Source organism: Parus major, chromosome 2 (genome assembly GCF_001522545.3).
Source record: "Parus major isolate Abel chromosome 2, Parus_major1.1, whole genome shotgun sequence".
NCBI classification, from domain to species: Eukaryota; Metazoa; Chordata; class Aves; order Passeriformes; family Paridae; genus Parus; species Parus major.
In genome coordinates, this window is record NC_031769.1 from 82,318,425 (window position 1) to 82,331,579 (window position 13,155).

At 37.7% G+C, this 13,155-nt stretch overlaps 1 protein-coding gene across 1 annotated transcript in view; it reads left to right on the plus strand.

Moving 5' to 3' along the window:
* ABCA13 (ATP binding cassette subfamily A member 13) overlaps positions 1-13,155 on the plus strand; it is a 202,523-nt gene that overhangs the window by 160,707 nt on the left and 28,661 nt on the right. The window contains exon 46 of the mRNA XM_033519359.1: positions 6,749-6,896. Within this exon, the coding sequence (XP_033375250.1) occupies positions 6,749-6,896 (148 nt within the window). The remainder of the gene's footprint in view (positions 1-6,748; positions 6,897-13,155) is intronic.

Sequence of the window (13,155 nt, forward strand, 5' to 3'; positions counted from 1 at the left end):
TCTTTACCTTTCTTGAAGTTTCTTTTCTTTCTTGTCACTGGTAGTTTATAAAGTCTCTTTTCATGTTGATCATTCTCCTTTTCTCTCTCTGGATAAAAAGATTAATCCGCAAGTCTCATCTGAGTAATGAAAGAGTTAAAATCTTGCCCAGGCTGTTGTAGGTAGTTCTGTGGCTTCGGCTGATGCAGGAGTCTGTGATGGAAAGTTCCTCATAGCTGCTCTGGAGAGTGTGGTCACCGTCTCTGCTTGCTGCAGGCCCAGAGCCCCTCTCCTTCTTCACTCGGCAGTTTCTGGTGAATTCTATCACGGCAAAACCTGCAGCCAAGCCAGGAACCGGCCCGGCCCGGACAGGGCTCGGGGCAAGCCCCCCGCAGGCCCCATCTCCCAGCCGGGAGACGCGGCAGGCGCAGCCCGGCTCCTGCCCGGCCGCATGGCCGGGCAGAGAACGAGAGGCCGGAGCTCTGCTACCTTTCACCGCCAGGAAACAATGAGAACTCAGAGAGCTCTGGTTTTACACTTTAAGGTAGGGTTCACAAGTTGATCCCACTTTTCAATGGCCTAAACTGCTGTAAATTCTCAGCAATGACCGATAACTGGTCAAGAGAAAAGACTCTAGGCAGTTCTCAGAAACTTCAACTTTCTTAAAGGTAAAGTAACTCCATGACACCATCCCAATATTGAAGAGTGCCAAAGGAACAAGCAGCATTGAAACAGAATTCAGAAGGCTTGGAAACAAAATAGTCATAGCAAAGTACAAGCAGTACCTTTCATAAGGGGCAGAAATATCAAAAGCCAAATAGATAATTACTAGAAAGTAGATTATTTCAAGAACACTTGTTTACTTGTATTTAGAAAGTATGGTTTTATAAGACATTAAGAGACAAACAGGCTTTTAAAGAGTTGAGAAGCTTAAATATGTTTAATAATTAACTGCATGGTCTGCTCGACAATTAGAAGAGTTCTTTGTGCTCTCTGTAGCACAGCTGTTGCTCTACAAGAATAAAAATGGACTAAAATTATCTCATGCTTGGCTCTACTGCCATAACTAAATTGCCACTGATGTGGGAGCTGTCTAAATGAAAGGTAGTGTATGAAACTGTAAACATTTTTGTAGTTACTTTTTCTGTCAAACACCTTGAAGAAATAAGGTCTGCATTAAATAAGTACAAAGAGAAGCTGACACTTAACAAAGTGGTATAACAAAGGAGAACAAAGTGAGTCTTCATAGTCTTTGAATGTCTGCTCGGCTAATGTATCAGCAGATGCTGTACATCTGTTCCACTTTTGTGTTTGTGTACTTTGACCAAGCTTTGTTTTCTTCCCCTTTCTATACTTGTGTTTAAACCCTCTTTAGTGACTCTATCAAAAAACCTCTCTCAAGTGAGGAGGGCTAAACACAGCTTTAAAGAGAAAGCGTCAAATTCCTCTCAAGTGTCATGGCAAGGTGAATGTAAAATAATGAATAATGTGACTGGTGGTTTGTTTGCCTTTTTGGTGCCCTCAATTTTGCAATATTTTCTGTTGTATTTTGCTGAGATGATTTTAAGTTTGTACTTAGAATGTAGTGGGATGCCTATGCAAAAAAATAGATAAACCAGGTGATATCTTGTTCATAAGTTGCCCCATCAAGGACTGAAGCATTTAGCAGTCTTATTCATGTACTTAATTTATCTCCCATGAATTTCTATCTTCCTTCTGCACAGAGATCCTCCATTACAGCAATTCCCCATCCTATTTGCCAGTCATCTCAGCTGTTGGATTACAAAGCCATAGGACCAAAAAAAATCTCTACAAAGAGGGAGAAATAAAATATTTCTTTATAGCTAGAAATTCAACTATTTTAATAGGTATGATATTCAGCTTGATAAATAATTAAAAATGTAGTTCAAATAGCTTAATTGAAAGAAAGAATAAATTTACATCAATATAATGGCTGAAATTTTAACCTTGATTATTTTTAATGTTAATTGAGCATTAGTATGCACTGAATTGAATGTGCAGTTATGAGTACAATGAAAACTACTTTTGAAATTTGTAAATTTATATTTAATTTTGACTAATTAATGGAATTACTCTCTCTGCAGAAGCATATATATATATATATATATAATTATTATATATATATAATATGATAAATATCACTGCATTTAATTGTATTCAAAAACTGCAGAAAAGGCATATGAAAGTGAAACAGAGTACACAGTAGAGCCAAAAGTGAAACAATTTTTCCAAAACCAGCCATAAGACTGATATGGGGGGTACTAAGTTGTCTCTGGAAACCCAACACTGAGGTTTACCTTAGAATGCCAGCCCACAACCACCTATAAGCAATGTTGGTGGTAAGCATTGTAAAAAACAAGATCCAAATCTAGTTCTGCAATAGCCACTCTGGCCTTCTGGAAACTTCAGGTCCAGTTTATACAGGAGAAGGAAATAGGTTTGTCAGTGGTTATGTTTCTTTTCAATGTCATCAAACGCTTTCTGACCAGAGTGCCCCATGACACCCCCATATGACCTGAAATCAGATTGTAGGGCTTTCTTTAAGCACTCAGAATAAATAGATTAATGTAAAAAGCCTTGAAATGGTCAGTGGAGGAACAACTTTCAATCAAAATTTTTCTGTATTTTGCTATTAGTTTATGATCCTAGTATCTTGAAAGTCTGGCAAGTTTCTTTCCTCAATAGTACAAAACTATGAGATGAGGACTCCACAGTGAGGAAAGTCTTATTGACTCCTGGATGTTTTCTCAGGATGTCTTGCACCAAAATATCATGATTCTCACTAAAGTACTTAGACAGGGATGGAACACAAAATCTTCCATGCTTCAAGTACTAGACTTCCCTATTTTTCTTGAAGATGCCAGATGTTATGTTGACCATTTCTAAAGGAGTTCTAGAAATGCAATTCTGCAACTTTAAAACTGCATTTAAAATAGAAATATTTCTAGAACTATTCTGGTGATACCATTTGTTGCAGCTGTTCACTCTAAAGTAAAACTTAATTAATAAGGGGAAGTATTGACTGAGCATAAGAATGTAGTCTAAAAGTGAAGGACAAAACATGTTCTTTATCTTAACTTGATCAGATGATGTAATTAAAATTACTAAAGGAATTCAAAGATAACAAGTACACTGTGTTATTATAAAGATACAAAAAGTTGAGTATTAGTGTAAAAGCCTGTTTTCCTCCATATAATTTTTAGATATTACACTAGATTTCATTGTGTCTACTGTACTATGGACAAAAGCCCTGAGTGGGGTTGGAATCCATATTTACATGTTCTTTCTCTCTATTTATAAAATGAGCTGATTTTTTCCTCTGGTATGTCTTGTTTTTAATGTGAATAGTCTAGTGAAAAATTCTGGCATCCTGATAATAATAGGGCAGAAAACAAATGGCTGTTTTTCTCTAGCTTGAGAAAAAAATAATCACCGTTTTTCTGCATGCTAATCTATATTTCAGAAAATTAAAAAATATATTTCAAATTTCATTCTGATAATGGCACATATGATGATGTTTGTTTAGGAAGAAGAGAATTAAAATTAGTTTAATGAATTGAATCAGAAACTAAAAAAAGGAAAGGGAAGAATATTTACAGTATATTATTTACTAAGAAGATTTTCTGGTATCATGCCATCACTACTTGAAATGAACATCTAATTTAGACCCATAAAAATGAAATGTGAGAAATTAACTGAATTTCAAGAACAATTTCCTAAGATGGGAGCTTTTTTTCTGTTGTACCATACTTACTATAATAAAAAATATAATGTGATTTTCTTTCATGTATTGTTTATTTACACTGTTTATTACTTCAGAAAAAGCTTAGGACCTGGCTAAACAAAATTTAATTATAATGTCCAGTATTTTGATTTGAAAATCTACTCTGTGATGTTGATGAAGGAAGATGCATTATGCTGCACATTAAAAAAAATCACAAAAGAATTCTAATATGGCTTTTTTTTTTTTGGTCTTTTGTTTGGATTGTTTTTGATTTAACAGATACAGAGAGGAGGGAGAGGAGTGAGGTGGAAATGAGTTCTTTAGTGAATACAGTAGAATCTCTGTGTTAATGGGAAGTCTTGAAGGGTTCACGGTCATCAATAACTGATAGAATTGCAAAATAAGGGATCAAACTGACTAAGAATATTAAATTAAGCATTCTCACTTTGCCCTCACTTTATGAAAGCTAAAGGTCAGTGGGTGCGTATTGTGGGGTGACTTTATGAAGCTTGTATCTCCAGTAGCCTTGTTTATGTTACATATTAATTTCTTAAGACTGGCTAACCTTTAAGACTGGCTCTGAGAGCAAAGCAGGGGAAGGAGAAGCTGCAGTTTGTGTTCAAAAAGAGCCCTCATTCCCCCACATCCTGCTCCTGGTGTGTTATCTGCAGCACAGACAGACAGCAGGACAGAGCTCTCCTTTACTTTTAGTTAGTTTTCAGTTATCTGAGGCAGAGAAGTTCCCCGGACTATTTTTTTCCTTTTTCCTGGATCAGTTCAAACCTACTCTGGACTGAAAACCCAGACAAACCCCAGGAGTTCACTCCTGTGCCCCACTGGGGCCTGGGCCTTGGCACTTCCCTGTGCCAGAGGGATTGATAAGAAACTGAGTGAGCTGAGCTACACCACATGAAAAAGACTTTTCTAGATTTTCCATCTCATCAAACAGTGAGGTTTTATTTTTAAATAAACGGGTTTTTTTCCACTTTTCTCCAAAGAAATCTTTTTCCCAAACCAGTTAGGGGAGGAGCCACTTAAATTTGCTTTGTGGAGGGACACCATTCAGAAGTTCTCTCCCAAATTTGCCCTAAACCAGGAGAGTGGGATACTGTTCACCTTAGACTGAGTGCTTTACATAGGCAGAGCACTAGAGCCCTGTGTGTACAATTAGCACTGAGGACACTTTTTATTTCCTGATGCAAACTGATTAAGGATGCTCTAATATAATTCTAGCTAAAGAACATTAGATGTCTGGGGTTTTTTTGCAGCTGTCCACATTTTTGTTCTTCATGGTAGGGGCCCATTGTAGGCAAGATGTTTATATCCAGCTATAGAGTTCATGCTGAGTAAATGTACCTGAAATTACCCCTGACTGCTATTTGTTCTCTTCTGACTGAACTTGGCATATTACCAAAAGCCCAGTCTCTTGTTTCTCTAAAGACAGCAGCTGCACCGAAAGAATACCTTGTGCAATCTTCCTAGCAAAACAAACCTCAGACACATCTCTATGTTCAACAGCATCTAGATAACATTTCACCATGAACAGTATTTTGCTACATTAATTAAATAAGGAATACATTGCTACTGACTGGTTATACAAAAAGACCAGCATTATTCAATCCATATCTCATGGTAAAGATGACTATAGAAGGATTTATTTTGCCATGGGTATGGTTGGAAACTGAGACAGTAAAAATTCTGTATATTCTGCACTGAAAATATCTTATAAATGGATATAAATTAAGGAAGAGTACTTCTGTTATCCTCTTTCCTCTATCACTCTCTGCTTTTTGCAAACTCTTTGTTTAGAGAAGTGTCTTGAGATCTTATCTTCAGATAACTTACATAGTGCCATCCAAAACAACCAAGATACCATAATCTTTTATCTTTGCCATTAACAGCGAAGTACCATTCTAATTAGTCCATGGCAACATTTGTCATAATCATGTTAATTTATCTTTTGATGGCATTAAAATATATTTTCATGCGGTGGTTCATTATGTAAAATGCAGAATTTTTTCTCCCCAAACTCGTAAATCTTGTTAATAGGAGATACATATTTATATTTTCACTAGTGCTGGTATTTGTAGATCCTGCAATTAATGCATTTACTTTGTGTCTAAATTATTAGTCATGTATTTAGTTCTTTTAATCAGCAATATAGAAAACCACTAAGAGGAAAAACATTCTGTTACTCAGAATCTTTTGAAAACTTTTTTCTTTCAAAGCTTAGATTTTTTTATTATTAAGTATCTTCATTTTGACATGTCTTTCCATGCATGTAAATCAGCATCATTGAGTGTTGAATTAGATGTTGGAATAAATAGGATAGATTTAGTGTCATTATGGGTAATGAGACACCCTTGCAATCAAGCCTGCTTCTTAGCAGTGAATGTAATTTCAAGTAATGCTCTAAAGCTACAAAGTGAAGGCCAAAGTCTCTTAAATCAGGATAATTTGATACTTTTTCCAGTATTGTCTTTTAAGTTACTAGGCTTTAATATTCTGTGTTTTGTTTTACACTTGTTTAGAGAATGCATGCATGCATATGTGTGGTTATAGACAGACAAAGAATACACAGCAACATTTCCCTCTCCCTCAAGTCCTTCCTCTTCAATATTCAATGTTATCGATACAAATATAATACTGTATATAGTATAATATCCAATATTACCATGTGGTTTGAAATGTATCTCCTTAGAGCAGGTACTACCAAAAAGGTAAGAGACATAAAACTGGTAAGCATTAATTCTCATGGACATCTCTTCTTCATGTGCTGGTCTGTTGACCTTGACACACATTGTCACAACAGTGACATGCTGGTAGGCTGTGCTAATCCAAAAGGGACAAAAAGCGTGCATTGTTTGTGGGTGATGCTGCTCTAAGTAACCACGGCAAAGAGACTCAAACTCCTTTATCTGCAGACTTGAAGTTATGTGTGTTTGTCTTGTATCCCAGGGGTGGAACCCAGGGCCATGGGATGTGTTTAGCAACATTCAAGTACTTTTCTTTTTCTTTAAACAGGTCTGAAATTGATATACTCTCAGCTAGCTCTGAAAGTATTATTGGATATTGTCCACAGCAAGATGCTCTGGATGAACTTTTAACAGGTTGGGAGCATCTTTATTATTACTGTGCACTGCGTGGAATTCCAAAGCAGGATATCCATAAGGTAACTATCCAAAACAGATGTGGAGAGGGACCTATTGCCAGGCTGCACTGTGGGGTTTTGTTGGGGGTTGTGTTTCTTTTTTACTTATGGAATTTTTTCCCATAAGTTGCTGAGAAACTAACTATTGGGAAATTATGGGTACTTAAGAAAAACAAGAGTGGCCAAACTCAGGGGAGAGGATACCTGGAGATTTGGACAGGCAAAACGATAAGGGTAGGGGAGCTGCGGGGGAGCTCTTGCTTTGGGTTTCAAGGAGGATAGGCAATTTGCTGCTTAGGGCAAAGAGAATTCACCACTAGAGCCCAGTCCTGTACTCCCTCATCCTTTCTGTGGGTAAGCCTTTGCTCCTAAGAGCTGCGTTGTACTGAGACCTTATTAACATCTACCTCATTAAACAAGAGACCTATCCTTGTCTGATCGGGTGCCTGGATCTTGGGCTCACCCCTCTCTGCCCTGCTGGGAGCTGGGCTGCCACTATTCTGTCCCCACTGCTCTTTGGCTCTGCTCCAAGCTTTCGCTGCACTGTGGCCCTGCCTGCTGAGACTTCCCGTGGTTCCAGCCACAGCTCTGGAACTTCTGATACATCTTGCTACTAGCCTGGGATTTTTGCTCATTCCTGCCAGCCCAGCTTACTGTTTCCGTAAGTCCTGCTGGAACACCGGGATCGACTGTCCCAGGGGGGTTTGTAAAGCAAAGCCTCTCTCCCACCCCTTCCTGTCTCGGACAAAGCCACCATTACCGCGTGCTCCCCACGCCCACGCCACAGCGGCCCCTGCAGCCACGGCGGAATCAACGCACCTCCTGTCCCCCGGGAGCAGCAGCGCCCCTGCTGGCCATGCCCGGAACTGCACCAACGGGGAAAGCACCTGCGGCCAAGAAGGGTCACTGGGTTCCTCTTCTGTTTGGTGTTAATGCCAGAGTTGTTGTTTGTTTGCTTTATTATACATACTAGCAAAGAACTGTTACTCCTATCCCCATATCTTTGCCTGAGAGCCCCTTAATTTCAAAATTATAGTAATTCGGAGGGAGGGGATTTACGTTTTTCATTCCAAGGGAAGCTCCTGCCTTCCCTAGCAGACACCTGTCTTCCAAACCAAGCCAAGTTTATTGAACAATTGTACCTTTTTAACATGAGAAACTATCTAATATTTCATATTAACAACTTTAGTAATAAGGTTTTTCATTACCACAATTTTATTTAAATAATGTGGATTTTTTTTCTGTCCGTTATGCCAGTTCAAAACACCATACCATCACTGCAGATAGTAAAATAAAATTATTGCAAATGAAATCTCGGGCACAAAAACCCTAAAAGAAATTATGAATGGTTTAATGCCTTCGCTATCATACTTAAAGAACTGTGAAAGAACACCACGTTATGAGTCTTGTACCTCTGAAAAGCTTTTCTTCAGAGGTACTATTTAATTTTGATGGAACTAAAAATTGTTGTATGATTCTGTATAAATAAATGAAACACCTAGGCACTGGGATAGGAGCTTTCAGCATTCTGCTGTCTTAAACTTCACAAGATGAGAGCATTCCCTTAAATGCTCCAGCTGCCACACAGAGCTTGGGGTTGTCCAAGAACAGGCCAAAGAAATGCTTTGACAGCTTACTATTATAGAAGTTGACAATGTCTGGGAATATCACTGGGAGCTCTTGGATTTACAGATACAGGTGTAGCTGTGCTGTTCAGCAGAGTGAGTTCTTTTTTTCTGTAATGAGGTAATCAGTCAGCCAATACCAGAAATTAAGTATGAAATGGATACAGTGTAAAATATGGAGGGGGCGGTCTGTATCAGCAGATGGAAGTTTACAATATGACCTGACTTAAGCTGCTCAGTCTTTTTTGCTTAACTGCATCTCTATTAACATGAGAAAACTGTAGTGTGATATGAAACTGGTATATGTCAATTGTCAATTCCTGCTGTATAGACTGGTCCCAAGTAGTAGCTATTGCTGTAGCACTGCCCTCACAATCTCCAGAATACTGCCTGTTGTTTTCCTTTCATTTTTTCCAGAAGCAAAACTTCTTGAACTGAAATACCTTTTTTTTTTTTTTTTTTTTCCTTACTACTCAGAGTTTTTCTGGCTTTCTCCTCAGGGTATAATAAGCAGTTTTCAACTTGACTGTATGTGAGAGGGCTGCTTTCTAGGTCTCTGCAGCCTGTTTTTTTTGTTCTGCAGGTATGTGCTATTTCAGAAAAAAAGTATGATTCCCGTAAGGGACATGGAGTATTCATCAGACAGGCAGTATTTTGAATTTTTACTGTCGTAAGCTGATCATTTGGGTATTTCTGGATAAAAGCCTGGGGAAAATAAGTGATTCTTGCAACTCTTTGCCCCTTGTCTTGGGCAGTATCCATTGTCTAGGACAAAGCTTGGACATTTACTTGTTTTAAAAAATGTTACTTGTATACTGCTGTCTTGGTTTGAGAAGACAGGTGTGTACTAAGGAAGGCAGAAACCTCCCTTGAAATGGAAAAATGTAAACCATCCCCCTCTGAATTATTATAATCTTGAAATCAATGTACTCTTAGGCAAAGATGTGGGAATAGGAATAACAGTTCTTTACTAGGAAAATTAAAATAAAAACGCAGTAGTAAAAAAAAGAAACAACAAGAAAAAACCTGAGCAACCCACTGACAGTCAGAATACACCCTGACACCCTGTTTGTCAGGGTGTTGGTTGCAGTCCTATTAAATGGTGGCTGCAGTCCTCCTGGAGTGACAGATGTGGTTCTGTTGAAGCAATGATCCCATAGAAGTGTGTACCTTTCCTCTGAACATCTGGTGGTGTAGATGGAGCTGGTCTTTCCTCTGGGAATCCAGTGGAGAAACGCTGCCTGTGCTGTTCTGAGTCTGATTTTATCCAAGTAGGAATGCTTGGCTCCACTGGCATTCCCCTGGGGTCTCTCAAATTTTTTCAGGGCGCAGCCTCCTTTTTACCTTCATTTTCTGGCCACATGTCCCTTCTCTCTTTCCCCATAGGCTGAGGTACTTGAGAGATACAGGCTTCCCAGAATGCCTAATACCTGAGATTTCACCCCCCCCCCCCTCCATGCATAACCCCCTCTTAATTCTTAACTCTTGTGGAATTAATGGTGTTTCCTCAGTGTCCCTTTCATCTTTCAGTGGAATCCATCCCATTGTTTCTGCTATCTCTCAGTGATAGTTTCATCTTATCAGCAGAACCATAGCTTGTTTGTAAAGACAAACCTGTCATTCCTCTCATTATCACAGTCTTTTGTTTGATTGTTTACCCTTGATAATTTATTTGTGCTAATTTTTACTTCAGACTGCTAGCAGGATACTGAAAACTATATTTCCCTCGATCCAAAAGAAATGTATTAAGAGATTGTTTTTATTGCACTGAAGCTCTGAACTATAATTACTTGTTTTCTTCATGAAGTGACAGTTCCTCCATAGCAATTAGGGAAAAGTTCCTTAACTGGTATGGTATGTCACATACTTGTTCCTCTTCAAATGGATGAAAAAACCATGAATTATGTTACTGTGTGCACTGGGAGAAGACGAATGTTAACCTTCCTGGATCTCATATGATCTGGGTATCGGCTTAGACTATTCTTTATAGTCAGCTTTCTGTGGCTTATCATCACATTTGTGAAAGAGAGATCATTCTTCCTTTCAGTTGTTTTAATTTTTTGTCTGCATAATTGCAGCACAGACTTTGTTGCCATATGCTTGTGATCAAGGCATCAAAGCACTCCTGCAAATAATATTTAGCTACTCTGGTCTGCCTTTATTAAAAACTGAAATGAAGCTATCTCAGAGGAAAACAAATGTTTCTGTCAGTGGGCCCTCCTGACTCTGTGACACTGCTGTCAAATGCTCAACAGCTGTTGTGCTTCAACTCAGAAATGGCTGGTGCCTGGAGAAAGCCAGCATTTTAGCTGCCTATAAAGAAAATAAGGCTTTGGAATTTGGAATAGAGGAGTAGCTGTATGGAAATGTAAGCAGCTATTTTCTCATCATTCCCTCCTGCCTGTGATACAGCACTACAAGCCTGCTTCTGAATATTTACCAGTGACTAATTACACTAATATGCACAGACACATATATTCTAAAGAGTACATTGGTTTGATAAGGAAAAAAAAACATATATTCACTTTTTTTTAAAAGAAATTGGTAAGCAGGCAGGTGACTTACAGGTCGTGATGCTGCTGAAGTTGTCTACTGAGGCACTACCTTCAAGGACCAAATCCTTTGCTAGACAGATTTATCAGCAGCAGGAGGTTAAGTGCTTGACATAATGTTGAGTGCACTTAATATTCCAAAACAGTAATTACATGAATGGGAAACCAGACAAAAAATGTGTCATTTACTATCAGTGTTAAGTGTCACATGTAATGTGAAGTTTTACTTCACAAATCTTCTCTGGAAGTTTCTTTTTGTTCAAAATTGTAAGTTTTGTAAACTGAGTAAAGCTTTTATGTTATTTAGAAGGATACTGATTAAGCATAGTACTTTTAATTTTTATTTCTTTATTATATCTACTTCCTAGATCTCAATTTGTTCCAAAATACAACACTCAGCTTGTTAAAAAATTACAATTATTAGCGCAGCATCAAATGGCATCCCTCATTCGCACTAGAACTTCTGTTTTGTATCTCAAAAGAAACTTTAGCACATCTTCTAAAGTAACTTTCTGGAATGTCACTATCCTTTCTCTTTTCATTAACTCTTCAGGAAGATTATGCTCTGATTCTAGAATCTCAATTATTTCCTTACACATTATATTCTATAGGTGCTGGAAATGGGAATCTGTAAGTTCATTTATTCTTTGTATGTTTGTTTTGGACCACAAGCAGAATTAGTGTGTACAGTTTTATGAGATTCTGGGATAAAAAATATTGCTCCCCAGAAACTTGACCACTGATATGCACTTTCTAAATGTAAGAAATCTAACAGTTCTGAGTTTACTTGAAAGCCAAATAAATACTGTTCTGTGTGGAATTGATGAAAGATTTGTGTTTATGATGTTCAAACTACAGTGTATCCACTTACTCATAACCTGGCACTTTGAATTACTGCTTTGGACATGTGAAGTTATTTTTCAGATGCCTCTAGAATTTAATCCATGTTTATTATCATTTATACTAAGTATGATACATGTTTTCACTATTGAGTCAGATTTGCTTTACAAGAATTTGTTTAAATAAATCGTAGGATGTTATTAATTTTATTTATTGTGTCAGAAATTATGAAAACTAATACACCAATGGATACCACCTTTCAAGTCAAGAGAGACACACTATAATGTTTCTAGTCTTTAAAAAGATTGAGTCTTCACGAACTCTAAGTTTTTCTGGAAGACACTCCGACTGAAAGTCCTTAGCACCACTTAATTTTTCACTTGAATATTAGAAGTAATTTTTAAAGGGAGTGGAAAGCCATAGGCATTAGTGGTTACACAACTGCTGCTTTTTAGTGGAATGGATGCACCTCTTAGTTCCCCGGTGGATGGAGGAGACTATGCCTGTTTTGACCCTTACTCCCACAGATACTGGCATGTGTGCAAAAAGTTGAATTGTCTTATAGCCTCTTCTGGAATGAATGTTGTCTTTAAGAGCTCCACAAACTATCAGGGGATTTTGTTTAGATGTTACAGACTGAAGGACTCATTCCAATACCTGCTCTAAAGCTAGGTGGGCCAGCCCAAATTAATTTTGGGGAAAATATTTTGCTAAATTTATTAGAACTTATGAGAAACAAAGTAAATAGTTTTAAGAAATATTGGAAAATAGGGAAATAGCTTGCTGACAGATGTGAAGTCTGTAGTAATTTTTACTGCTGGTGTGGGGAGAAGGAAGGAAAAATTTAAATACATTATTACAGCCATGAATAGACATTAAATATTTTCATGGTTCAAGTGTGGTTACAATGTATGTATTTGCATAACTGTAGCTTTTGATTCGGCCTCAGTGTTAACAACTTCCTAAATGCTTCACACTCTTTGCTGCTGAAGGTCATTGAAACTTTAGAGCATCATGGTGAATATGACAAGGAGGGAGAGAAGGTGCTTATGTATGTATCTCACATTCACTACAGGAAGGAAACCATTAGAACTATAATTCTGTGGCATAAATGTGTGTATCTCTATCTGAAGACTGATCAATTCTATACTCAATTCTATCTTTCATTTATAGTAGTTTAAGAGGGATATTTTTCTATTTATTTTACGGTGCACTATGATGCAAACAACTGGCTATACAGACAAATGAAGTTCTATTGGAGAT